The 25,277-nt window shown below is 35.9% G+C and overlaps 2 protein-coding genes and 1 non-coding gene across 6 annotated transcripts; 2 read left to right on the top strand and 1 right to left on the bottom strand.

Annotated features, from left to right (window-relative positions):
- Positions 1–4,511: 4,511 nt before the first annotated feature.
- On the top strand, positions 4,512–15,448 carry AHG2 (Polynucleotidyl transferase, ribonuclease H-like superfamily protein). Of its 3 annotated transcripts, none has more exons than XM_006857719.4 (7): positions 4,512–5,175; positions 9,200–9,330; positions 9,640–9,968; positions 10,465–10,578; positions 10,732–10,858; positions 12,372–12,642; positions 14,509–15,448. In XM_006857719.4, the coding sequence occupies exons 1-7, from the start codon at positions 4,826–4,828 to the stop codon at positions 15,335–15,337; spliced, it is 2,151 nt and encodes a 716-aa protein (XP_006857781.1). In that variant the 5' UTR covers positions 4,512–4,825; the 3' UTR covers positions 15,338–15,448. The 3 variants fall into 3 exon arrangements, with proteins under 3 accessions (XP_006857781.1, XP_020531176.1, XP_088705179.1); XM_020675517.2 differs by having other exon boundaries at positions 4,521–5,175; positions 9,206–9,330; XM_088849053.1 differs by lacking the exons at positions 4,512–5,175; positions 9,200–9,330 and having other exon boundaries at positions 9,930–9,968; positions 10,503–10,578.
- Positions 11,913–12,020, top strand: LOC148780242 (U6 spliceosomal RNA). Its single transcript, XR_016043471.1, has one exon. It is a non-coding gene; the product is annotated as a U6 spliceosomal RNA (small nuclear RNA).
- A 3,629-nt stretch (positions 15,449–19,077) lies between the features above and the next one.
- Positions 19,078–25,277, bottom strand: ALKBH2 (oxidoreductase, 2OG-Fe(II) oxygenase family protein). Of its 2 annotated transcripts, none has more exons than XM_011629973.3 (4): positions 24,809–25,277; positions 22,775–22,891; positions 21,811–22,000; positions 19,078–19,806 (listed from the first exon to the last, which is right to left on the bottom strand). In XM_011629973.3, exons 1-4 carry the CDS (start codon positions 24,986–24,988, stop codon positions 19,532–19,534), a joined length of 762 nt encoding a protein of 253 aa, XP_011628275.1. In that variant the 5' UTR covers positions 24,989–25,277; the 3' UTR covers positions 19,078–19,531. The 2 variants fall into 2 exon arrangements, with proteins under 2 accessions (XP_011628275.1, XP_088705186.1); XM_088849060.1 differs by lacking the exon at positions 24,809–25,277 and adding an exon at positions 24,227–24,355.

Here is a 25,277-nt window from a genome sequence, read left to right on the forward strand (position 1 = left end):
GATCCGGATCAAGAATCGGATGAATCGGTCATAATAAAGTTTAAAAAAAATTCGAAAAAATTATTAAAATTCATTATAAATATTGTTTTTTAGGAATTCAATAAGAAATGAGGGTACTCCATTAAGAATTTTCATGTTTTTGAATGAATATGCGAATATTGATATGTTCTTTCCCTGCATGAATTGCCATTCAGCATTTAATTTACATCACACAAAAGGATAAATTAATGGTTTAAAAAACGGATCGGTGACCCGGATCGGGCTTCCAAAAAATCGATCCGGATCGGCGAATCGGCGATGCGGATCGGGAATCGGGTGAATCGGTCATAATAAAGCTTAAAAAAAATCCGAAAAAATTATTAAAATTCATTATAAATATTGTTTTTTAGGAATTCAATAAGAAATGAGGGTACTCCATTAAGAATTTTCATGTTTTTGAATGAATATGCGAATATTGATATATTCTTTCCCTGCATGAATCGCCATTCAGCATTTAATTTATATCACACAAAAGGATAAAGATATAATTATCATGGAATAAGTATATCAACATACATGGACTATAATAAAGCATAAAATTAGTAACATATGATCTAAAAATAAAATGATAGACGACGTTATTGTTCTTCTTGGTCACGCTGGTGCCATTGATTGAATTCGTTTAACAATTCATTGATTCGATCTAAAAACGAATTATCGATATTAGCAGGCGTCTGACTATTTCCAAATCCTTGAGTGTTAGTGTTTTGTTGTGTTCCCAATTTAAAATCCACGAAGATTGTCCATCCTTCATGTTCACCTGCACTGTCGTGTTCATCCCTACACTGTTGCTGAATAATATGGCTGGGATAGGGTGGCTTCAGAATCATCTCTCTCATTTTCTCTTTGAATAATATGGATTAAAAAAAAAAAAAAAACAAATTTTCAAAAAAATCGATTATGGATTAAAAAAAAAAATCACAAATTTTCAAAAAATTCTATCATGGATTACAAAAAAAAATTCGATCATGGATTAAAAAAAAAAAATCACAAATTTTCAAAAAATTCTACCATGGATTACAAAAAAAAATTCGATCATGGATTACAAAAAAAAACAAACAAAAAATTCAATCGTGGATTACAAAAAAAGAAAAAAACAATTCGATCATGGGTTACAAAAAATTCAATCATGGATTACAAAAAACTCTATCATGAGTTACAAAAAAAGCTAAAAACAAAAAATTCGATCATGGATTACAAAAAAAAAAACAAACATTTCGATCATGGATTACAAAAAAAAAACAAACAATTCGATCATGTATTACAAAACATTCAATCATGGATTACAAAAAATTCTATCATGGGTTACAAAAAAAAAACAAAAAACAAAAAATCGATCATGGATTACAAGAAAAAAAAACAAACATTTCAATCATGGATTACAAAAAATTCGATCATGGATTACAAAAAATTCTATCATGGGTTACAAAAAAAAAAAAACAAAAAATTCGATCATGGATTACAAAAAAAAAAAAACAATTCGATCATGGATTACAAAAAAATCGATCAAGTATTACAAAAAAATCTATCATGGATAACAAAAAAAAAAAAAAAAATTCCGTACAGGACTCGCCGATTCCGTACAGTGAATCGGCGAGTCACTGTACAGAATCATCCGGTTCTCTCTAGAACCGGACGATTCCCGTTTTTTTCGCCGATTCTATCCGTTCATGGCGATTCCCGAGTCGAACCGGGCGAGTCCGGTTCGACTCGGCGTTTTTTTAAACACTGCTCTAAACAATCAAATTAGAGCCTACATAAAAATTTCACAAGAAGAGATTGTTTTAATGTCCTAATATCCACAAATTGGTCATCTCAACCTCAAGATGCATGGACATGAGAAAAAAAAAAATTTCTAGTTTTGGACACGGTGCATTTTGTAATGCATTTTTTGACTGTCAATTTTCAAACAAGTTTTCATAGATGTGTTGATCTACACTATTTTGGAAGCTTTAAACTTTATAAATTAAGAGGAAAATATATTTTAAGGCTATCACAAAGATTTCCGGTGTTGAAACCGCATTTCTCGACACTATTTGAAGGTAGGCTCTAATTTGATTGTTTAGAGCTTAGGCTTTATACAAACTGCACCCCATACATTATTTACCAACTCAAGTAGTCCGAGCTAAATAAAGAAACTATACATGCTTGTTTGGACTCCCAAATTCATAATATATATCTTTTTATTAAGGGTGCAGTTGGCATACGGATGCATCCGTAGGTGTAGAGGTAAGGTACACCTTCAAAAATTTTCATGGTATATAATTTTGATGTAAAATGTTCTTAGGATTATCTCAAAATCTAATTTTATATGTAATTATAGAATTTTAAATTTTAAAAATGGTTAAAATCAAGTAGATCTATAAACATATGAAATTCTTGAAAATGGACGGTGTACATAATAAGTTGTAAAATGCACTATTTTTTAGACTTAAAATCTTTTTATTTTTCATGGTCATACATCTCAATGTCGAGATGATCAATCAAAGGGTTTTTCAACTTTAAAACTACCTTTTTCGATAGATTTTTGAGGTGCATCCGTAGTTCTACATTATAAAGTTGCATCCTTGTAAAAACTTTTTCCTTTTATTATAACATGTTGTTCCCAGTTTGGAATCTAGGGCATTTTGATAATTTTTGGCCCCCTTGTATAACAAGAAGACTTGCTCAAATACCCGTATGTATTTAACAATAAAAACCCTAGAAGCCACATTTTGAGTATTTTATAATAAAATACTCAGGAGATACGTTTAGTAAAATGATCTTGGTAAAGTTGATTGATTTGTCCAACTCTGAATTTCTTATTTTTTTGATGTGTTTAAACCATTTTAGCGAAATTTCTTCTTGAACTTAATAGTAGTGTTTGGTGTAGTCAAAGAAAGGTGTGAGGTTTATACAATGCCGTTACCTTAAGCAATCAAAGTAAGGTACCCTTCAAATTCTATTGGAAGATCTGGATGTTGAAAACTTTACGATGACTTTGAGAGGATGCTAATGTACGCCGATTCGTGTACCGCTACAGTAAACGTCGAACGGTCCTGGTGAAATCTGGGCCTATCTGACGATCACGGATGTTCAGTAGTGTTTTATTTTTCATTTTTTTCTATCAATCGGAATGATCTGAAATTTGGAGGTGTGTTTATAAAAAATAGGTAAATCTACGAAAAATATCAAAAAAATATTTTACATGAAATAAATTAACCAAAATATCTTGAAAAGTTTTAGAGATATTTTGGTCAATATTTTTTACTAATTATTATTTTTATATTTTTATTAGGTGTACATCACTAAGATATACACACACTTCAAATTTCAGATCATTTCGATTTGTAAAAAAAAATTAAAGTTCTAACACTCTCGGACAACCGTGATCGTCAGATCGGCCTAGATTCGATCTGGGCTGTTGGACGTTTACTGTAGCGGTACACACATGGGCATACATGAACGTTTTCCATATATATATATATATATATATATATATATATATATATATATATATATATAATTTCATCTCGCAGTCACATTGTCTAGTAGTATTTTATTTTTCAGTTTTTTTTCTACAAATTAGAATGATATGAAGTTTGGAAGGTATGTATATCTTATTGAGGTGGATCTAATAAAAATATAAAAAATATTATTATAAAAAATAAATTGATCAAAATACCCTCAAAACATTTCAGGGGTATTTTGATCAATATTTTTTTTATAATTTTTTATGATTCCCTTATTTTTTATGAATACATATTCCAAATTTCAAGTCATTCTGATTAGTAGAAAAAAAATAAAAAATGAAACACTACCTGACAATCGTGATCACGTGATGAACTTTTGACGGTAATAGGAATAGGCGAAATCACTGTTCATTTTCGCATGTAGACGTTGCGTAGTGTTTTCCATATATATATATATATATATATATATATATATATATCGAGTTCAAGACGAACAATTAGAAGGTTTTTAGCACCCAAATAACTTTTTTCGGTGGCTTTTTGAAGTGCATCTTATTTTTTTTTTGTTTTTTTATTTTTTTGAGTGAGTTTGTGGGGAAGGGCTTCTACCTTTGGCAGGAATTGAGAAGCATCGAAAATTGTCAAATGCTAACCAATTAACCTTCAACAATATAAGGTAAACACCTTTCATGAACTTTTTCTTTAATGAATTCAGTGGATATATTAATAGTCCAGACTTTATACAAGGCGGTTACCACAAACGATCAAAGTAAAGTGCCCCTTCAAATTATGTTGGAAGACACAACTTCGGGTGTCAAAAACTTATGAAATGAAGAATCTATTTTCAATCATAACTATAAAATTTAAAGTTCCAAAAATGGTGCCGATCAAATAGATCTATAAATTCTTGAAAATATTAAAAAATGAATGATCTAGATAAATATTATATTATGAAATAGTTTTAACAGTTGAAATCCTTCTCTTTCATATCCATATATATCAAGCTGGAGATGATCAATCAGAATGTTTTCTATCGCCAAAATAACCTTTTTTAAGTGCACCGTACTTTTATAACACGAACTTAAAGAGATTCAATAGGATACCTTGATGGTCTTGACTCCAACCGGGACTCTTATAGCAACTAGTAACGGTCCTGCATTAAGATTTCCAATTTGATACTGCTCTCTTGCTATCACCGTGTTTGCATACTGTTACTGTCATACACTCCAACCCAAAGGAATTGACCTTTTCTCTGCCCGCCTCTTTCTTCTCCATTGCTGCTCATTTGCGCGCGCTCTCTCCCCCTCTGGAATGGTACCGAACAGCTGACGAAAATGGCGAACCCATGTAAAAGTAGGGTTTTCGCTCCCCTCTTTGGTAGCTTCCCCTCAAGAAACTTCTTCTCTCACTACTTTTCCACTATCTCTATCAAGAAAGTCACAAGAAACAACTTTACTTCTTCTTTCGAAGAGCTTCGCCACCATGTCAGAGAAGCTGATTTTGTAGCCTTGGATTTGGAGATGAGTGGTATTACCAGTGCTCCATGGAGAGAGTCCTTTGAGTTTGATCATTCGACCATTAGGTATTTGAAGATCAAAGATTCGGCCGAGAAATTTGCCGTTGTTCAGTTTGGGGTTTGCCCTTTTCGCTATGATAATTCAACAAAAACCCTAATTGCTTATCCGTAAGCTCACTTTTTCTCTCTTCGATTGGTTTTTGGTTGATTCTGTTTGTGAGAGAGAGAGAGATGGACATGTACCCACATTCATATTTAGCTTGTTTAATTCCAAGTAATTTATCTCATGTACACTTGATTGCATTTTATCTTCAAATGGGAGATTGTTTCTTTTCTTTTCTCTCCTTGCTTTCATTGATTAACTTGTCTTAAATGTAGCTAAAGGGAGCTATCCCCAATTTGAACTCGTTAACTAGTGACAGTTCAGTATTTAGATTAAAAAATCTTGTCTTGAAATTTGTCAAAGCATTAGCAGAGTATTGATGATCATGCATGGATTGTTAAAAAGAAAAGCCTAGTAAGCTGCCTAGTCTTGTAAGTGTCCAAGTTATAGCTCAAGTACTTGTTAGGATAGAGAGTCCATTTATTTGAACCATCGAAGAATGAATATACTATGATATTATCTGATCTATAAAAGAATGATTATGCTATGAGTTTTAATGAGGTTATAAAACCATTGGTCTATCACTGCTGAGCATCTTCCACTGCATAAATCTAAGAGAAGTTATCTACAGAAACATTGTCTTCAGCCAATTAGCTTGAATTTCTATAAACTAGAAACTTCACTAAGTCCAGTCAATGAACATTAGCAGCAAATAAAATTACATGCAAAGTGAAAAGAGAAAAATTGAGTACACATGTAAATTAAGAGGAAATTAAATAACAAAGAGGGTGTGGGATATCTGTACATTTTGCGGCCATGGATTACAAAGATAAGTCCATTTGATAATATGTGATTGTTGAAATTCTAATAATCCGTCCTATCTATATACACTCAATATATATAGATCGTACTTTTAATGAGTCACTAACTATAACATAAAAGAAAGGATTGGCGCTTTTGTGGCAATCCACAGCTGCAGTGTATGGGGGGCCTGGTGGGAAATGTTCCTTGGATGTGAGTGCCTGCACCTTGGAGGAGGCTAAACCTCTTCATATGGGTATGGCAATTGTGTTGCATTGAGGATTGTTGCCATTCACAGTGCAAGGGGATTATCTCAATGTGATTAATTCGATTCTCATGGAGTACTATAGACCACATGGAGTACTATGGACCACAGAGGGTGATTTAGATAATGGCTGAATTAGATGTTTTATGTTAAATTTTGGATAACTCCTGGTAAAGTTCGAGCATAATCCTAGAAAAGCAAATGAGGGTGGAGGGTGATTGTTTAGACAAAAGGGTGTATCAGATATTTCCATCATTTATTATGTGTATTTTATAGCTTTCTTCAACATCTCAGGGGAACTTATATTTGTTGTACTTTATTTTACTCCTAATAAACTGTCGAGATGTTACCTCAATATAAAACGTGTACAAAGTATTTCCTACATATGCCACCGTGGTTGCATCTGTATGCAACTTGATATATGCCTATCCCTAATTCCTATTGCTTGTCACCCAATTCCCCTAGAAAAAGGTTTAGTTCCCATAGGAGTGGTCTCAATCTTCATCTGTTTTCTCATAAGTTGTATATTTTATGCTCCAAGTTCACTTCCAACAATTGGGATCATCGCCCATAGAAATGTTTTCAATAATTTTTATTGTCGTCACATCATATGATCGAAGCATAGGAACGCTATCAATGACCTGTGGCCCCATCTTTTATGATTATGTTATCCATTTGTGACCTAATTGTACAACCCAAAAATAATTTTGACGAACTATACATGGCGAACCGATCAAAAAGAGAGGGAGGGAGAGACCTATACATAATAGTATGAAACAGGATATGAGATCCGTAATGCATAATCTGTTAGAAGGAGAGTCAACCATGATTTCCAACTCACTGCTATGGCTTATCAAGTGGAAATAGTTAGTACTGTAAGAAAAGTTGCCTTGCCCCAGTGTTCTCAAAATCAGGTGAGTCACTTAGGCCCTGCTGCCTGTCGAGCCCATAACACCCCCAATCCGAAGGGTATATAAAAAATGTGCTTCACTCAGGCGAGATATCAGATTTGACGAGAAAAAAAGAAAAGATCAAATTTGACAAATTTGATAGATCGATTGATTTCGACCCAAGCTTTGCCTGATTTCGTAAAGCTGCAATTTCTTTGCAATGGATGGTGGATCTTTGTTGTTGTTGTTTCCTAAACCTATTTTTAGGTTCTACATCCAACCATAGGCGTGTTTTTCACAAAATCCAGCAAAACTTTTAGGATTTAAGAGATTTACTATTCATCCAATCTCAAGGGCTCAAATCACCAAGATCCAAACTTGAAACCCAAATCTGGTTTGGGGTTTTGATTGGGTTGTTGATGAAGCTTTGAAAGGAAATTCACAATGAGTGCGAAATTAGGTGATCAACCTCAAAATTTTGGGTAAGTTTAATTTTTTTTCAATTTAAATCCATATATTTAATTTGTTTTTTACTTGATCAATTATAATTTGATTTGAATTTATGTTTTATTTTTTATTGCTTTAATATTTTTTTAACTTTTTTCATTTGATCTCAGAAAATGAATTGAATTATTTTCTAAATTTTTTTTATTTTCTCTCAGAAAATGAATTGCATTATTTTCTATTTTTTCCAAAATTTTCTCAGCTTTTGTTTGTTCCGTGTGGACTTGTGCGAGTGGATTGGAAGCTGTCCAAGTCACTTGGCTCACTAGGGGGCGAGTTCCCAGGCCTTGCCGCATATCTCTCATTGATATCTCTATATATAAATCTAAGGAAATAGTTGTGCCTTGTATGATGGAGCTGCAAAAATTGTTTGATTCTTGGGAAATTTATCAAAGTATTTTGCCTTTTTTTTACCCATTTCTTTTGATTTAATTTCAAAATCCCATCAAAATACATATGATCATGATTTGGAATAGGTAAAAATGGGTAAAATGTTAAACAATTGATAAGTTAGGTGTATTTTGATAAATTCCCCATGATTGTTTAACATACCACATGATAGGATATTATTCCTTACCAGCCAACCACAAATGATGCAACATATTATGTGTTTCTTCCAGTAACTTGTTACATGGATTCTTTTGTTTGGGTGTTATACCCATTTTGGACTCATTGGCACACATAGCAGCATAGATGCTTCAGGATTGTTGTTCTTTTAAGTCTGGGCTGTGTCTCAATCCCATTGTGGTGGATCATTTCACTTTCACAATCAGTGTTTTAAAAAACGGACCGCCCACCTCCTGGGCTGCCCGCCTAAGTGGTCCGGAAGGCTTGGGTGCATCGCCCAGGCCTAGGTGGATATCCCTGGGTGCCTGGGAACCTGCCTAGGCGGCAGCCGCTCAAGGCTTGCGCCCCTTTCAGGGGTAGAAATGCCCCTCGTTGGGCATTTTTAGGTCATTTTTTTAATACTAAAGAGGCAAAATTGTGGGTTTTAGGTTCATATCAAACCTAAATCCCATTAGAGCTTATTTTAGAGAGAGAGAGAAAACCCCAAAACAAATTTTTTTCTACTGGGCCGCCCAGGTTCTAGGCGCCCGCCTAGGCGCTGGGCAGCCTGGACCCCTCCGGCCACCTAGCGTTTTTTGAAACACTGTTTACAATTGTCTAAATCATTGATATATGTCGTTGGTCATCTTATCTTAATTGGGTAGGACATGAATTTCAAACATTTGTATGAGTTCGGCTAATTAAGTATATTTGTTTTTTTTTTTTTTTTCTGTGGGCTACTTATATGAAATGGAATATTAGAAGATAATGTTAGTTATATCTTAAAATATCACCTTGCCGCCGAATCTTATTCTTCATGGCATGAGGAATCTGACTTCCCATACCTGTCCATACAACATGGTCTGGTAACTTTGTAGTAACATTGAACCATGTGATATTTCCTTTTGTTTCTTTTGGGATAGCTCAGCATAGGATTCGAACTTGGGACAACTATGTCATGTTTCTTGTCTAATACACTTCTTTGTCTTTTCCATTTATTTTGTTTGCTGCATTATTTTGCAAAGAATTGGTGGTCATTATTTGATTTATGGTATTATACTAAATGTTTAATTTGCTTTTTAGGCACAGTTTCTATATATTTCCCCGTAAAGAGCTTCCGATCGATTTTCCCTCCTGTGAATTTCTCTGCCAAACAACTTCAATTGAGTTTTTGGCCAGACACCAATTTGATTTCAATGCTTGCATACATGAAGGTAAGATAGACCAATATTTTCTCTCTTTCCTGACTAACTGTATGGAGATCAAAATTTCTCTGGCTCCTGTAGTTAACATCATTGTGAAATGTTCTTCTTGCAAATTTGTACTACGTGTACTTATGTTAAGATCACACTTTCAAATTTTCAACTTCAGTGTTGCCTTAGGTGTTTTGTTTCTCACTTTTCATTTTAGTGTCTAAGGATCACATGTTTTTTTTTTGGTTTAACTAGTCTATGTTCTTGTAATATACCTCGTCAGCATACATGGTATACGTACGAGTATTCACATCTCGTGGGTCTTCACAGGAATATCTTATTTGTCCAGAGCACAAGAAGCTGAAGCACTGCATCAGTTAGGTCTAGCAGATGTCGACCATTTACCCTATTCTGAATGTAATCCAAAGGAAACTAGAGAAATGCCCCTGGTGAGTTTTGGTGACATTCTTTTTACCGAGAGGATGAAGATTAAACTTAGTGAATGGCGTGACAGTTTGTTGAGGAACCAAAACTGTGACTACCACTTTGAGGAAAACTCTTCGAACTGCAAGCTACAATTCCGGACTGATTTCTTCAAAATGCGTCCTTCCCTTCTTCTGAGTGGTTTCAGCTCACACCAACTTAGATTGATTCAGCAGGTTTGCATCAATTACTACTCCTCCCCCCCCCCCCCCCCCCCCCCCACACACACAAAAAAAGGAAGAAGAAAAGAACAGATATGGAGAGAGAGAGAGAGAGAGAGAGAGAGAGAGAGAGAGAGAAATAAATGCAAAAGGACAATGGAAAAATAATCGACCATTTTTCATCATCATCCATTGAATTAAATCCACCTTTCCAAGAACTCTTTTGAGATTCCACACACTAAAATCATAATCTATTTTTCATGAAAAAATCGAAGGCCTATGGTGAGGGAGAGAGAGTACAATAAACTCAAAGGACAATAGAAAAATCATAGTCTATCTTTCATCATCATCCATGAAATAAATCCATTCTCCAAGAGCTCTTTTGACATTCCAAGTTCTGGGGCACAACTTGACCTTAAAAAAAGATAAAAAGGTTTGGGACTTTTGACCTAAGAAATTGGGGTTCGAATGAGTTAGTAGAATTTCAATGAGTGATACTGCATTCATGCAGGTCATAAGAAAGCATTTCGATGATCTTGCATTTATCAGGATAAATGATGAAAATTCTCTCAGCCAGAATCGGATTGTGTATACAGACTGGAAGGATGATAGGGCTAAGCTCATGGTACGTATTAAGAACCTTTGTGACTCATCGATTTGCTTATCACTTTTGCTTAAAGGAATAAACTTAGCAAAAAAGGGCGGAAAAATAAATATCGAGCAATTTAGTACTTGATAATGAAGCATAAAGCAATTGTGTTTTGAATCAAATTTACAGGAAGAGGTGAGGAAAGATATGCAAAAGGTGACCAAATCAAAGGTTGATGCTGCAGTGGGGTTCCGGCATGTTATTGACCTTCTATCTTCAGAAGGAAAAGTGATTGTGGGGCACAACTGTTTGTTAGGTATTTCAATTCCTGCCTCTGGTTTCTAGTTTCTGTGGATACCACCGAGCAAAGTTATATAATAACTTCACTGGTTTTAAGATCCGGGAACTACTGTTGCGTATGTTATAACTATGGAAGTCCCACTGATTTATAAAATATCGGGAAATTCATCAAAATACCTGTATGAAATGAAGTATTTGCAACTATTCCAAATCAAGGCCATGTGCTTTTTTATGGGTATTTTAGAACTAAATCAAAATATTGGGTAAATTGTTCACCGCTCATAGGTATTGGCTATTGCCTAAGAAGCCATCCATGAACGACAGAGCATCAAACATGGCTGTGTTGTCAACAAGGATGTTGATATGAGGGAGAGGAAATGTTCCTTCTCTGAGCATGATTTGTTTCAAATGAAAAATTTGGAGTCTTACTACCAAATTCCATCCTTAATTGTTAATGGATACCACAATACAGATCCATTCGGTGCGGTCTGCTCGAATGAAATTTGCTTTCAGTAGCTTTTCCATTTCCACTTTTCTCAGCACAACTTCTGCTTCATAGGTCTTGCACCTGGCTGGGATGTCACTTAAAGAGGGAATTAAGCCTGCCGTGTTGTTGTAGCTACCCCCTTTGTAGTTGTTGGTATGCATTATTCCTATACAACAACAGAGATTGTTTTTTACCATGGAAACCAAAATGTCCAAGGCCATTGATATCCATTGCCCATGGGGATGTAGTGACTCTTGCTACTGATCAAAGAGCTTTTTATTTCACTTATTTTTTCTGATAAGAGAAATTCATGTTGGAATTTCTGCTTTTTCTTTTGTATTTATTTATGCATGCTTTTCTTCTTGTTTTTAGTTTTCTGCCCTTGGTGGCTGGGAGGGAGAGGTGGTGGTCTTTGGCTTGCTTTGGATGTGCACTTTTGCTTTAATAAAATTATAGCATTTCACTTGCGAACAAGAGAGAAAATTATAGTTATTGACAATAAATTGAAAATATGGCTTTTTCATCATGTATCCCAGCACCAAGCGTACATACTGTCATATTCTTCAGCACATAGTAAACATTCAGAATTGTTTGCATTGGATTTGGGAAAATGTAAACCATGATAAGAGAAGATTAGTATGGCCCCTGAGCAAGGATGACATGCACATATTGAGCAATGATCCAAATATTTGTCTTGTCCATGTGGTAGCCTATCTCAACGGGTCCAATGTGTCAGAGATTCAAGCCTCTCAGAATAATATACCATCATCCATAGGATCATACGATAGTGTAGTTCGAGCTACATCCCCAGTCTGTTCCTGCCGTTGGATAGTTGGAGATTAATTCCTAGTGAGGAGAATGGCCACTTCAGGCCCTACTATATTAATTTCGAACCATGCATCAGTTAGAATGGAAGGTGGATATAGGCTTGAAGTGCCATATACGACATACAATTGGATGTATACTGTCCTTTGCATTCAACCTGAGAATTTAACGGTCATCTCAATATTTGAGACTGACTTATGTCTTTCATGATATGCAGATATTGCACACGTACACAGCAAATTCCTTGGGCCTCTTCCTTCAACCCTAGCAGAGTTCGCATCTTCAATTCACAAACTCTTGCCATATATCATCGATACCAAGCGGCTTTTGATATCTGAGCTCGCGATCCAACGGTTGATGAAGAAGACCGGCACATCTTTGTCTTCGGCTTTTTCCTTCTTGTGTTCACAAATGGTTTCTTCTTCTGATACCTCCTCTTCAAATTCTCGCCCATTTTTTAAAGTTGAAGTCTTAACTGATGAAGAAAGGTTTGCTTCTTAATTATCACAAAGTACTCTAAGCTTTGAAAGATTTTATTCCTTTATTGGTATTTCAAGGAAATGCAGCCGTCAGCCCTTTTCTTGTTCATTTTTATTTGGCTATTAATCTGTTATAATATTGGGTTCAGATTCAAATCAATCAAAATTCAGGAACATCATTTTGGTAATCATGGCTTTTTATTTTTAAGCTTTTTTTTAAAACTTTTCATTTGCATGATTGACCAAATTTCTGAAATTATGTATTTTTTTTTTTTTTCTGAAATTTATGTACTTTTTTTTTTCTTTCCTTTTATGAAAAAGTTAATGTTATTTGTGGGGCTAAAATGGAATTGAGTTTCTTGATATGTTCAACCCTGCTAGGTTGTAGATTGAGTGTTCAGCAAATGTTGGTCTTGAATATAATAAGGGTGTGGTTTCTATAAGGTTGCAACCTTAAACATTCCAATTAAGGCGCACCTCCAAATTTTATCATAACATGTAATTTTGTTGTAAAACATTCTTAGGATTATCTTAAAATCTATTTTCATATCTAGTTAGAAAATTTTAAACTTCAAAAAGGGTTAAAACGAAGTAGATCTATAAACATATGAAAATTTTACAAATGGATGGTCTAGATAATGTGTTGCAAGATGCATTATTTCTGGGACTCAAAACTTTTTTTCTTTTCATATTCATACATCTCGATGTCGAGATGATGAATTAGAGGGTTTTTCAACATTAAAACAACCTTTCCGATAGATTTTTGAGGTGCATTTGTAATTCTACATTTTAAGGTTGCAACCTTATCTAAACTTGTTCTATATAATAATGTAGTGGAATGTAATATAGCTGAATTTTGGTTGTGAATTTTTGGAAAAAAAAAAAACCAGAAATTGGTTGTCCATTTTCTTTCTTCTTTCTTTCAGCTTTTTAATATTTACTTCAGATTTAGTCCTGCTGACCAAATCCAGTGGATTTAGGCCAACGTTTTACTATGTTAATTGTCTATTGCCAGTGTTACAAGGCCACTTGACTTATGTGTGTTGAGATGTCTCGATACAATTTGACACAGAGTGGATACATATATATGTGTTGGTAGCAGAATTAATCCAGCATGCGCATCTGACTGCATGTCAATATTTTCGGTTGATGAGACACCTTGTGTCTAATGTGTTTTTATGTAAAAAATGCATTGCAGAAGTAGGAATTTGAGCCCTCAGCCTTTTGAGAGGTGCTAAAACGCTTTATCACTCCCCTACAAGTGACTCTGTTTTTACTGTTGGAAAACCATATTTATTTATGTGTGTCAAAATATGTATTACGAAAACAAAATTGACGCATGGGCACAAACTCTGCTTTAAAATTTCCTTTCAAGAAATCATTTTAATATTATAATTTTATTATTAAAATTCCTATAATGTTTCTATTTTTAATAGTTGATATAAGTAATTTATATGGAATTCTTTACTAAAAGTTACTTGTAGTGACATGTTGGGTTTTTGACCCAACATATTAGACACCTTAGGCACGTTAGGTATCCATGTAACACTGTGCATTTGCATATAATGGCTATTATGCCACTTGTTCTGCTTAGTTTTTAAAACCATGTTCTGTACACTTCAGGGTCCTGATGATATTTAGAAGGCTTCCATATTTAGTTGATATTTCTTGCTGGCATCTAGAGCATGTTATAATCAACTAGGGTTTTCTATTGGTTAGAAGCATGGTGCATTCTCTTGGAGTTTCCCTCTTGTACTATGTTTCCGCTAGTTATCAGAAATTTGTCATTTTTCAATATTCGGAAGCTATTCCAATGAATTAAGGTTTTGATTAGTTTTTAGAAGCATGATATAATGGAGTGGGATTTCCTTGCAGCTCATCCAATCAATCGAACCCTGGTGCGAAGCATGAGGCAGGATACGATGCCTTCATGACTGGCTGCGTATTCGCTCAAATCTGCCATCTTCTAGGCATTGATTTCTCTATCTACAAGGGAAGTGACGTGGTAGAGCACGAGAAGTTGCAAAAACACCTGAACCTTCTCTACTTAGGTTGGAACAGTGGAACTATGGTGGACATGAAAACTGGGCAAGAGATTGCCCATTCGACAGTCACAAACCTTAAAAAGCGATACCCCAAAATTCAATTCTCAAACATTGTTCTGGTTTGGGGTTTTCAAAAGAAATTCAAGCCATGGGAGATGAAAGATATCGTAACTAAGGTCTTGGGTATATCTTCTGTTACTTCTGTATTTTACTTGGATGAAACAGCTGCGTTTGTACAGTTTAGTAAAGAGCAATATGTCCAAGATTTTCTTGTATTGAAGGACACTGTAGAGAGAGAAAGTGGCCCTTTATCAGTTCTCCACCCCTTGGGGAAATTATTGGAAGGAGGGAACACTCGGGCCGCTAAGTATGACATTTATAAGGAGATTTGCAGTTCTCCTCTCTCCAGAGTTTTGTTTGCCGACCAGACGGAAGCCATGGGGATTAAATGGAAAACAAAGGTTGAGATACAAAAACTAGAGCAGGCTGATGTTGGTGAAGGAGGTAGTGATAGGAAGAATGAGGTTGTAGCTGAAAAGAAGATTTTGAGAGACGGGAAACCACATATGGAAGGTTCAGAAGACTGTTTGTCAAGTGAAAGCATCTTGGATGTTTTGTATAGTAGCGGGTCTCTTATTTTTAAGAAGGTGAGAACTTGAATATTTGGTTCTCTTTTGTCGTTATTAAGTTTTGAAAGAGAGAGAGATCCCATTGTTAACTGTATAATTTATAGTTGCGCTGCTTTAATGCAAGGGTATTGTGTTTTTTAATTATGGAGTCCAATGTTTAAAAACTGTAAAAAATGCCGATTTGGATGGAAATTGGCTGATCTAATATGGGAATCTTCAATGCTGAACTGGTTCACGTCAAATATCGAGAACTTGCCAGTTTCCCCCATGACACGATCGGTTCGGGCTAGTTCTTTGACTGAACTGTGTCATTCAGCTAGGGTATGGAAAATCGAAAATATCGAAAATCCAGAGTGGTGATGCAGAACCGTGGTTGTAAACCTTGTTTGGACAATTGTTCATTCTCTTTCTCAGTTGTACTTCTCATTCAGCTAGGGTATGGACTCAGCCTGCAGGACTGTGATGTGCCTTATCCAAACGAGGCTCCTCTTGCAATGTTATGATCCTTATGATTTTTAGGTTCTGGTTTTCTTATACGTTTGGTCTTTTATTGAACGAAATACTCTACAGAAGCATGAAAGGTATATCTCAAAAAACCCATTGAAAAGAGTCGTTCTTATGCTGGAGCACCTTCTTATAGGATTACTTTGATCTCGAGATGTATGGATATGAAAAAAAGATTTTAACTTTTAAAAACAATACATCTCGTAGATGGCATCTAGATTATCCAATTTCACCATTTTCCAAGTATTTGTAAATCTATTTAATCCGTATTATTTTTGGAGCTTTTAAATTTTGTAACTAGGGATAAAAATAAACTTTCTGGCCTATGGAGTCCTGGCATCAATTGCAACTTTCAACAAGGTTTGAAGGTGTCTTATTTTAGTTGTTTAAGATAGACCCCTTGTACAAACTGAATTGTTTCGTAAGCGACGGTTTCTAGTTTGGGTGTGTGGTGAACTTATAATTGGGCTGGATGGTTTTTCAGTTTCGACATAGTGAGCATGCATGACATGGTCCCATAGGAGCACTTTGTACGCTTACTCCCTTGCATGAAAGAAGCCGTTGGGGGAATTTTTTTGATATGAAGTATTGTGATCTACTTAGACGATTGACTTAAGAAAACAATTGGATTCAGTGGATTTTGACAATTAGAGATGTCAGTCCAAAAATGAAATGATCTCTCCATTCTTAGCATTTAAAACTTTTTAAGACTAAGAAAAAGTGTATCATTCTCTGTGTAAAAGCAAGCCTTTCCCATTCGCTTCGAGAATAGAAGAGAAAGTGTATTCTCTTTCCGACCCCTGCAAGGGAGAGAGCACACGGCCGAATTCTAGAGCGAGAGAGAGGATGCTAGTTTTTTTTTTTTTCATTTTTTTTGTCAGCTCGTGATTCATATTTCTAGACAGAGAGAGAGAGAGGGAGAGAGCACGTGAAAAATTGCTCCCAATTTAATGAAAGTGAATCCTTTCTGTACTCCCACTGTTATATAACGCCTGCAACCCGTGAATGTCAGTTACATTCTCGTAACAGCCGAACTCTCGTCCTCCCTTCTCTCAGAAAATTACGTCACCCCACCGTGAAACAGCGTCACTACACTGTGAAATCATCTTCGCCTCCTATCCCTCCTCAAATTCTATATTTGCCCTCGACCTCACCACCGGCTCCCTCCTTGCCCCGTCTCCTCACTGTCTCCTCCCTCTTGCAGGAGAACCACTCTTAGTAGCCGCCTCTTCACCTGAAACTGCTCATATCTTTGTCTGGTCATTGCCTTCTCCCGCTCCTTCCTTCTCTTTTCCCACTCCACAGCAGGTACTCTCTGTGGCTGGCATTTCCGATATTCAGTACCTCTTCTCCGGTGGCTTCTCTGGCCAAATCCACTCCTTTATCACCAGAAAACCACTTGATATCTCCGGAAAACTGCTCCGCTCCTTTTCTGCTCATCGCTCTTCTGTAACCCACCTCGCTGTCTCGCATGATGTCTCTTTGCTTGTCTCAGCGGACAAGGATGGTTCGGTTGATCCGTGCTCTTGATTTCTCATGCGACTCTTCTTTTTCTGGGGAGTCTCTATCAGGTGATCAAGGGTGTTTCCCGGTAATATTTGGTGGTTTGCCGACGAGAATGACGGAAGTTTCCGGCCTATCGGTGGGAACCGGATCCTTGGCCATCACGTCAACGGCCGATGGCGCGTGCGTGCCCAACGTGGAACATGACGGACTCTTCGTGCTTGCATGCACAGCCACGTGTCCAGCAGCAGAGCCACGGGACACATGTTCTACACCGGCGGCCCCCAACGCACGTGGGGCATTGCTGGCAGTGGGCCCATGCGCGCTGCTGATGTGTCGGCGGTGGGGAGCGCGCTCGATGCTGACATGGCCGCTTTGGTGGTGGGGCCCAAGGGGAGCCTCTTTTGCGGGTCCCGCGATGGGAGGGTAAGGGTTTTGTTTTGACCCTTGGGAATGGGGCGGAGTGGGCCCGCCATGAGCCCCGTTGCTGCGGCCTCAGATTCACGTCAGGTATTAGGCGGGCTAAAGCAATTTTCCGGCCATGCCCAGTGACAGAAGGAGATTTTCCGGGGTAGTTAGTGGAGATGGAAGAGTGGTTGAAGGTGGTGGAGGATGATAGGCGGTGGGGGTTCGATTTCTTGGCAGAAGCAACTGGAACGTACGTATGAAAGGCTGCCTTCTCAATCTTTTCTTGAAAGAAGCCTTCTCTTCTCCCAAATGACGCAATTGAAAGGAAGGAGTAATACCATTTTTCTTTGTTAGGGCCCAAAAGATTTTTCTTGAACTACTTCAAAAATTTCACATCTCATCTTGTATGAAATTTCCATGGGTCATAGAAATTCTTCTCTTTGTTAAAACTTGGATACTAGCTGTGGAGGTTACATCCCAAAATTTAGGATCTTGGCAAACTCGTACCTGTGACAGTGCTTGGAGGCCTTTGTTCGGGAAATGATTATTTGCTTATGCTAGATCAACTGCCTATTGCTCCTTGCCGTAAAAGCTAGGAGTGTTTTTGGGACCTTAAATTTTTGGCGATATAATATCTTGAACCTAGTGCCTAATCTCCAAAAAAAGTAAAAAATAAAAAAAGAGGAGAAAAAATATAAATGAAACACTCCATATGGCTGAAATGAATAAAATTTCCAAGATTTATGTCCAATTTTTAGAGGGCAATATCCAGTGTTGAAAAACTCAAAAATCTATATATATATATATATATATTATAACATAATCATCTAATGATTCTTAGATGAACCTTAAATTAAAGGTTAACAAAATTATTCCAAATCCTCTTTTGCCCGAAGGAGTTCGTATATAGTATGTTCCCAAGGGACCAAAGAAAAAAGAACATGAGTGTAATAGGAAGCATATTGGAATCCACAGAACACAACATCGTCCAACGAATTCAATCGACGATGAAGACCACAGCTTTAAAATATTTAATATAACATTTACAAGTTAGATGTTGTTTTGCTGATGATGTTAATAATTTGTTTCATAGTTTGGACAACAACAACAAATAAAACCCAGGATTCTGTAAGATCATTTATTTTTTATACAAGGTGGTCAGAATTACTTTCAACAATTTTATATGAAATTTGATAGCTTGGATGTGTCTGAAAGTTCAAAAAAATATCTTTTGAAGTTTGAATTTGGTCGATGGAATAATTGCAGTCACCCAATTTCACATCTAATGGTCAAGATTAATGTGACCACCTTGTATCAAAGATAAACGTTTTCATTATATATTTTCCCATAAAACCTTGAATCGTAAATCATGCCATATCGAAACAAAAATAATACATTTAGTCGTTTGGAAACATGAACCGACCTAATATTTGTGAATACTGATACGAACAATTGCATCACTAAAAAGAGGAGACGTTTGCTTGTTTGAGCTTTTTGAGCCAAACATCAAGCGTTTGAACCCTCGACCTCCTCCCAAACTAATATGTCTACCACTAAGCGAAGCCTGAGGGTCGGAAAATTACATCAGTCACTTTCACTTAAACAAGCCAAGTCCATCAAACTGTTCTTTTATCATATGGACTTGCTGCTCTTGACTGCAGCACAAGCAAATGAATGCCAAAATATACCCTGATCTTTCAGATACCACAATCAAAACTCTAGAAAAACCTAGCCACACATCGGATGTAAAGGAAAAATTAGTGGGGAAGGGCCTTTCCAAAAGAACAAAATATGAAGCCCAAGTTGGTCTCAGTTGTTTTCTTTTTTCACTTCTGCATTCTTCTCCTTCTGAATGGTCTTAGTAAGTTCCTGAATTTTTGGCTCTCTGAAACGCGATAATTGTTCCAGTTCACAGTACACATATCTAAATGTGAGGTTGATCCTGAGTCCATTTGCTTTAGTGCGCTTTGGAACTGAGTGAGCCCAGTCTCGCTGGGTGTAACCTCGCATTACCAGTAGAGAGCCATGCTTCAATATGAAAGAATGCTGCTCTTTGTTTGCTGAACGCGTGCATGATGGCTTCTCTGCACAAGAATGATCTCAAACTTCAGAAGCCAAGTGATTTTCACAGGGCATTAGAGAAAAAGATTAATAGTAACATGCATTTTGCAAATAAAATACTTCTTTTGGGGATACAAAAATTCATGTGTGTGTGCATGCGCACACATGCAAGGCGACTGTAAACACAGAAGCTGGTTCTCACGCCAATGGACCAAAGCCCAAGAAGTATTTCAAGAAAATAAGTTTTCTTTGATAATAACCATGCCCTATGAGGTTTTTTCAACATTTCCCTTGAAAAATGACCACCCAAACATGAGGATGGGTGGCATTTTGCAACTAAAAATTCAGAATAACATATTGTATTATAAAGTTAACGACCCCAAATGTTTTGGGATAAGGCTCGAATGATGATGATGATAATGATACTGTATTACTAAATTAAGAATCCTATTTCTATGTGCGATCGTTACCCTAAGACATATACCATAAGAAATCATAGTCTATATAAATGTAAGAAGCCTTGGCTTACCTGGAACAAGCCCTATAAAGCTAACCTAGGATTTATCAATTATGCATTGCGTATTAACCCGAGTTCAAATATCGATGAAAACTTCTCTTTTTCCAAGTCTTTGAGTGTCGTATTGGTTGGCTCATCCAGATTTTCCATGTCGGGTTCAATTATTTTCATTTATTTACCTAAAAAACAGTATGCATTGCATACAATGTGTGGGAAATGGATCTCTTCTTATATTTCTTGTGAGTTATTATTATAAATTTGGCAAAATGGATAGTCATCTCAAAGAAAATATTAAGTTTGTTTGATTACTGGGGTTAGTTAACTTGGGATCACTTCGGTTGCTGAGGCTCAGGTGTCGAGCCCAAAACTCAGGGATATATAAGTGATACACAAATAGTTACATTTTTCTAATAATTTATTTATTTTTTGAATAAATCAGTCGTCGTCGACTTTACCTAATTTGTTTGTACCTTTTTATGGCCTTATGTTTTAGTTATTTTTTCTCATTTTTATGGAAAGATGACTTTAAACCAGTTTTCTTTTTCTTTAGTTTGGTTTTTTTTTTTTATTATGTTATTAGGCTGTGGCTTGGACCTTGATGAGTGGACTCGGGCTTGCTCAAGTAACTCTGGCCGAGTTCTGAGAAAGAACCAACTAGTCCAACACTGGTTGAGACTGTATTCTCTTAGCAAGATGCTGCCCCATACACGGGGGACCATTCCTGCTAAAAATCCATTTCTCCAAATGCAGAACTAGTGAAACCTTCACCAACCTCATATCACTGCTTTATGTGATACTGAGAATTATTGTTGGCATTGTAGTGACATCCGACCCGAGAGCTGGAGTACTAATGCATCTCGGGGCTAATGTCAGCCCCAGGTTTATGTATTAATTTTGGTTCTACTCTTATCAGCCCCAGGTTTATGTATTAATTTTGGTTCTACTCTTATCAGCCCCAGGTTTATGTATTAATTTTGGTTCTGCTCTTAGACAATGATGGACAGTACCTCTGCCTAAAATTTAGGTGATATAGGTGGTAGGGATCAAGGTTTTAAAACCTGAGGCAAGTTCCTTGTACAAAATAGGGTGTAGAAATTTTTTTATTATAAAAATTACATAGTTTTTTACTAAATCACTAATAAATCATGTATAAATATGTCTATATAAAATTTGATTTTTTTTTTTATGATGATTTTTGAGTTTTTCTTATCATATGCAATATTTTTCTATTTTTTAAATTGCTTCAAGCCACATAACAAAATTTTCCATATTCCATTTCCTATATACTTTTTTCCATCATACGTACAATAAATGATGCACACTTACAAGGGCCGAGCTACTCAGGCAAGTGCACTCGAAATCTTACTTGAGTTACTAGGCTCGAGCAAGGGCCGAGTCCCGAGTCCCAAGCCCGACGAGTTTTTAATATTGGTAGGGATATGTTATATCCAAAAAATTGTGGCGTAATAGACCTCTTGCTAGAGGAAAGTTTCAAAAGATTTAACTGGACCTCTTGATATTCTTCGTATTTTTTTCCTTAGCAAGAACTCGCGCTCACATCCAAAAGAAATTGAAGCAATCACCGGAGTGTCACCATACAACTTCTCATCATCCGAGTGCCAACCGACGTAGTCGTTGCCACTTTTGTATTTGTTCAAGAGCAGGCTGTTGAAAGTGCTCCCAGGAAGGGCTTCATGAACCTATGAAATCAACAATAATCATCAACTGTAATCAAATAGGCTATGGATTACATGGTGATGGAGAAACAGATTCACCAGAACAGGAAATGACTCCAACGGTGGATCCCTCCCGGGCACCAACACTGTCCATTATAGCGGATGGCAATGACAACAATGAATATTGGTTTTGGATTATGTTAGTTATTATAGTAATACACATTTCGCTATGAAATGTCAAAAGCAAGGCTTACAAAATTGCTGATTAGGATCAGATTCAATATCAATGGGTCGATCCCCTCCCAGAATCAGGAATTGGCCCTAGTCTCTCTAATTTGCATCATTCCCCATCAATATGTTTGATGATATAAATCATTAAAAAAAGCATAGTATAAATGGGGAAGATAGCTAATTGCAACCTTTTTTTCCTTTGTTTTGCAATTTGTATTTTTCTTTATTTTTCGATTTCCTACTCCGCATATCTGGATCGCCTGAATCAGCCAATCTGGAACAATACAGTGGAGAGCCAATCCAACACGCGGTTTTGGGTTTTAAAACAGTGGTTGGAAGAAAGTAATCATAAACTGTTTAAACATTTAAAAACCAAAAAAGGGGAAAACAAGCAAACTTTCGAAGATTTGCCAAAAGAAAATCAAAGCACCTTCTTAGATTGTGCATAGATTTATATAACATAAGAAAGGTGTTTTTACTTTGTATTAAAAGTGAGGATATCCAGATCATAATAACCCACAGTAATCATTTGCTTTAGAAGAATGTGTAACAGAGCAATGTTCTTACAGCATTCAATATGAGTTTGAGAGGAGGATAATCATTCCATGAATGGGTTGGTGGCCGATATCCACTGTATTTGTATTCTGGCAACCCTTCACTTGCAACATAGCATGTGTCCCTAGGCTGCGAATTTGTAATTTATGAGACTATAAACATAAAAAAATAAATAAACACAAAATGAATAAGAGAATAAAAGTACAACAGAAACCATATGTTTATATTTAAATGATCGATGGAAAAAAGCTTAAAGGCATTATGTTCTCATCACAAACTGGAAAACTAGCCTCATGATCTACAAACCAAGATTTTGAATGAAAATAAGAATAGTCACCTTCTTAAATCATCAAAACTGTAATTGAAAATAACATTCAAGTATGTACTGCAATATGACTGATAGTTTCATCTCCCCCAAAAGAACAAATAAGTTAAAAACATAATCAAGAGATAGAGATTAGGCAGAATTTATCCATAACATAGACAGAGCAAAACACATAAAATGTGAAAAATGAAAGTAAAATTTCAGGAAAACATAAAAAACGGGTATAGTAAATTGGCTTCTAAGAAGCAATCCATTCTACTGATTTCTGCACAAACAATCTTGACTTGTAAGTGTTTTAACAGTCGTTCCCACCACGACAAGAAAAAAATTACATCTGCATGCACAAATGCATGTGAGAGAGTGAGAGAGCTGCATACACAAATGCATGTGCGTGCGTGTGTGTGTGTGAGAGAGACAGAGAAAGAGAGAGAGAGAGAGAGATGCACGTACTCATGCATATGTGTGTATCATTATGCGTGCTTATAAGCATCTCAAGCACTCACTTTCCATGTGCATGTGTGCACATACTATGTCCACACACCTCCTAAGAAGTTACAATCACAGCCCATGCATACAAACTTGCCGAAGTTCAGAATAGACGAGCACACATGCATAAATACATGCATGCACATATACATACATACACAAAAACATATACAGATAAATTCACACACAATTTACACATTGCATACACAGATAAACCCATAAGCATATGCATGAATGCATAACAATTGCATTATAGACAACAATCTACAAACACATGGCAGGCAAAAGGAAGAGTTGTTTTCCTGATAGATTGTTTATTGGGAGAGAGAATGCCTAATTAATTGCAACTAACTGGAAATTGCTACATGTCTTAACCCACTGCCAAATTGAAGAAATATAAATGAATCATACAGCGAAAAAGATCACTTTCACATTGGATATGCATTTAACATTGTTACAATTATAAACAAACAAAATGCAAATAAGACATTTAATTAAGGGTGTGGTTTCCATAAGTTTGACATAAATAATTTTGATATAAATAATTTGTTTGAGAATCGATTTTCATCTCTAGTTATAAAGTTTTAAACTCTAAAAATAGTTCAAGGTAGATCTATAAACATATGAAAATATTGAAAGCGGACAGTCCTGACCATGTGTGGCAAGATATACTATTTTGCGGTCTCAAAATTGTTTTTCCTTTTCTTATTCATACATTTCGAACTCATCCAAACAATCTTTTATGTCCACCTTCGATTCTACATTTTAAGGTTACACCCTAATATAAACTTTTTCCAAGCAATAACTACGATAAAAAAAAAAAAAATCCAAGCAATAACTAGACAGAGAATATAGCAATAAAATAAACAAATCAACAGATAACTAATAAATTCATTAAAAAAACGAATATAAATCCCAAAAAATAAACAAAATGTAAATAACGAAACCCATTTGAAGCCCCCTACACCCCAATAGACCAAATTCAATTATACCATCAAATAAAAAAATTGGTTATTTTATAAAGGGTGCGGTTTGTATAGAGCAGAGGCTCTAAACAATCAAATTAATGCCATATTTTTGAGAGGAGAAAACTTCATTTTCTTCAAATTTGCGAACTGGGTAATTAAAAAAAAAAAAAACCATTAACAAAAAAGAAGATCTCAGAAATGAAATTCAAAGATAGAAAAAAGGAAATGCATGAATATAGTGCCTTTGAGAGAGGAAAGTGTATTTACTTGGGGGCAGTGGCGTCCAAATACAAAGATATTTGGCCTCGTCCAAGGGATATTTTCGTCAAGATATTTCAGCCACTCCGATGATTTATTTGCTTTGAAGAAATTAGGAAAATAAATAATTTGGCTTCCATTTCCAAGTTCTGTAACCAGTTTTTTTCCTGCATTTTCACTCGTATACATGGCTTTCTTCTGTGAAAATGATGACCCTCTACCCTGTTCGGGGAAGACACCTCACCTTAAAAAAAGAAAAAGAAAAAGAAAAAGTAAAAAAAAGATAGAAAAAAGAGCAAGTTTTAGTTTCTGCACCCATGTAGACCCCCGGTGGCTGGAGCCATATAGATTCTTAGCCTATGTATTCGGTGCTAGGGCTAAAAACTCGAGAGAATTTGTAGAGCCTTCCTAAAAACAACAAAAAAAATGATTCGATAGAGCTGAGGCGATACAAAAATAAGTAACGGCTCACCTCATA

Source organism: Amborella trichopoda, chromosome 10 (assembly GCF_054954075.1).
Source record: "Amborella trichopoda isolate Santa Cruz 75 chromosome 10, AtrichopodaSantaCruz75HAP2 v2.0, whole genome shotgun sequence".
Classification (NCBI taxonomy): Eukaryota; Viridiplantae; Streptophyta; class Magnoliopsida; order Amborellales; family Amborellaceae; genus Amborella; species Amborella trichopoda.

Bases quoted from the DNA above. Each gene is read 5' to 3' on its own strand.
- AHG2 (XM_006857719.4), top strand. From the start codon at position 4,826: ATGGCGAACCCATGTAAAAGTAGGGTTTTCGCTCCCCTCTTTGGTAGC. The intron at 10,859-12,371 runs GTATTTCAATTC...CATGATATGCAG, and splicing joins GGGGCACAACTGTTTGTTAG to ATATTGCACACGTACACAGC. The intron at 12,643-14,508 runs GTTTGCTTCTTA...ATTTCCTTGCAG, and splicing joins GTCTTAACTGATGAAGAAAG to CTCATCCAATCAATCGAACC.
- ALKBH2 (XM_011629973.3), bottom strand. From the start codon at position 24,988: ATGTATACGAGTGAAAATGCAGGAAAAAAACTGGTTACAGAACTTGGA. The intron at 22,892-24,808 runs GTAAATACACTT...ACAAATTCGCAG, and splicing joins TTGGACGCCACTGCCCCCAA to CCTAGGGACACATGCTATGT. The intron at 22,001-22,774 runs GTAAGAACATTG...TTGATTTCATAG, and splicing joins TCAAACTCATATTGAATGCT to GTTCATGAAGCCCTTCCTGG.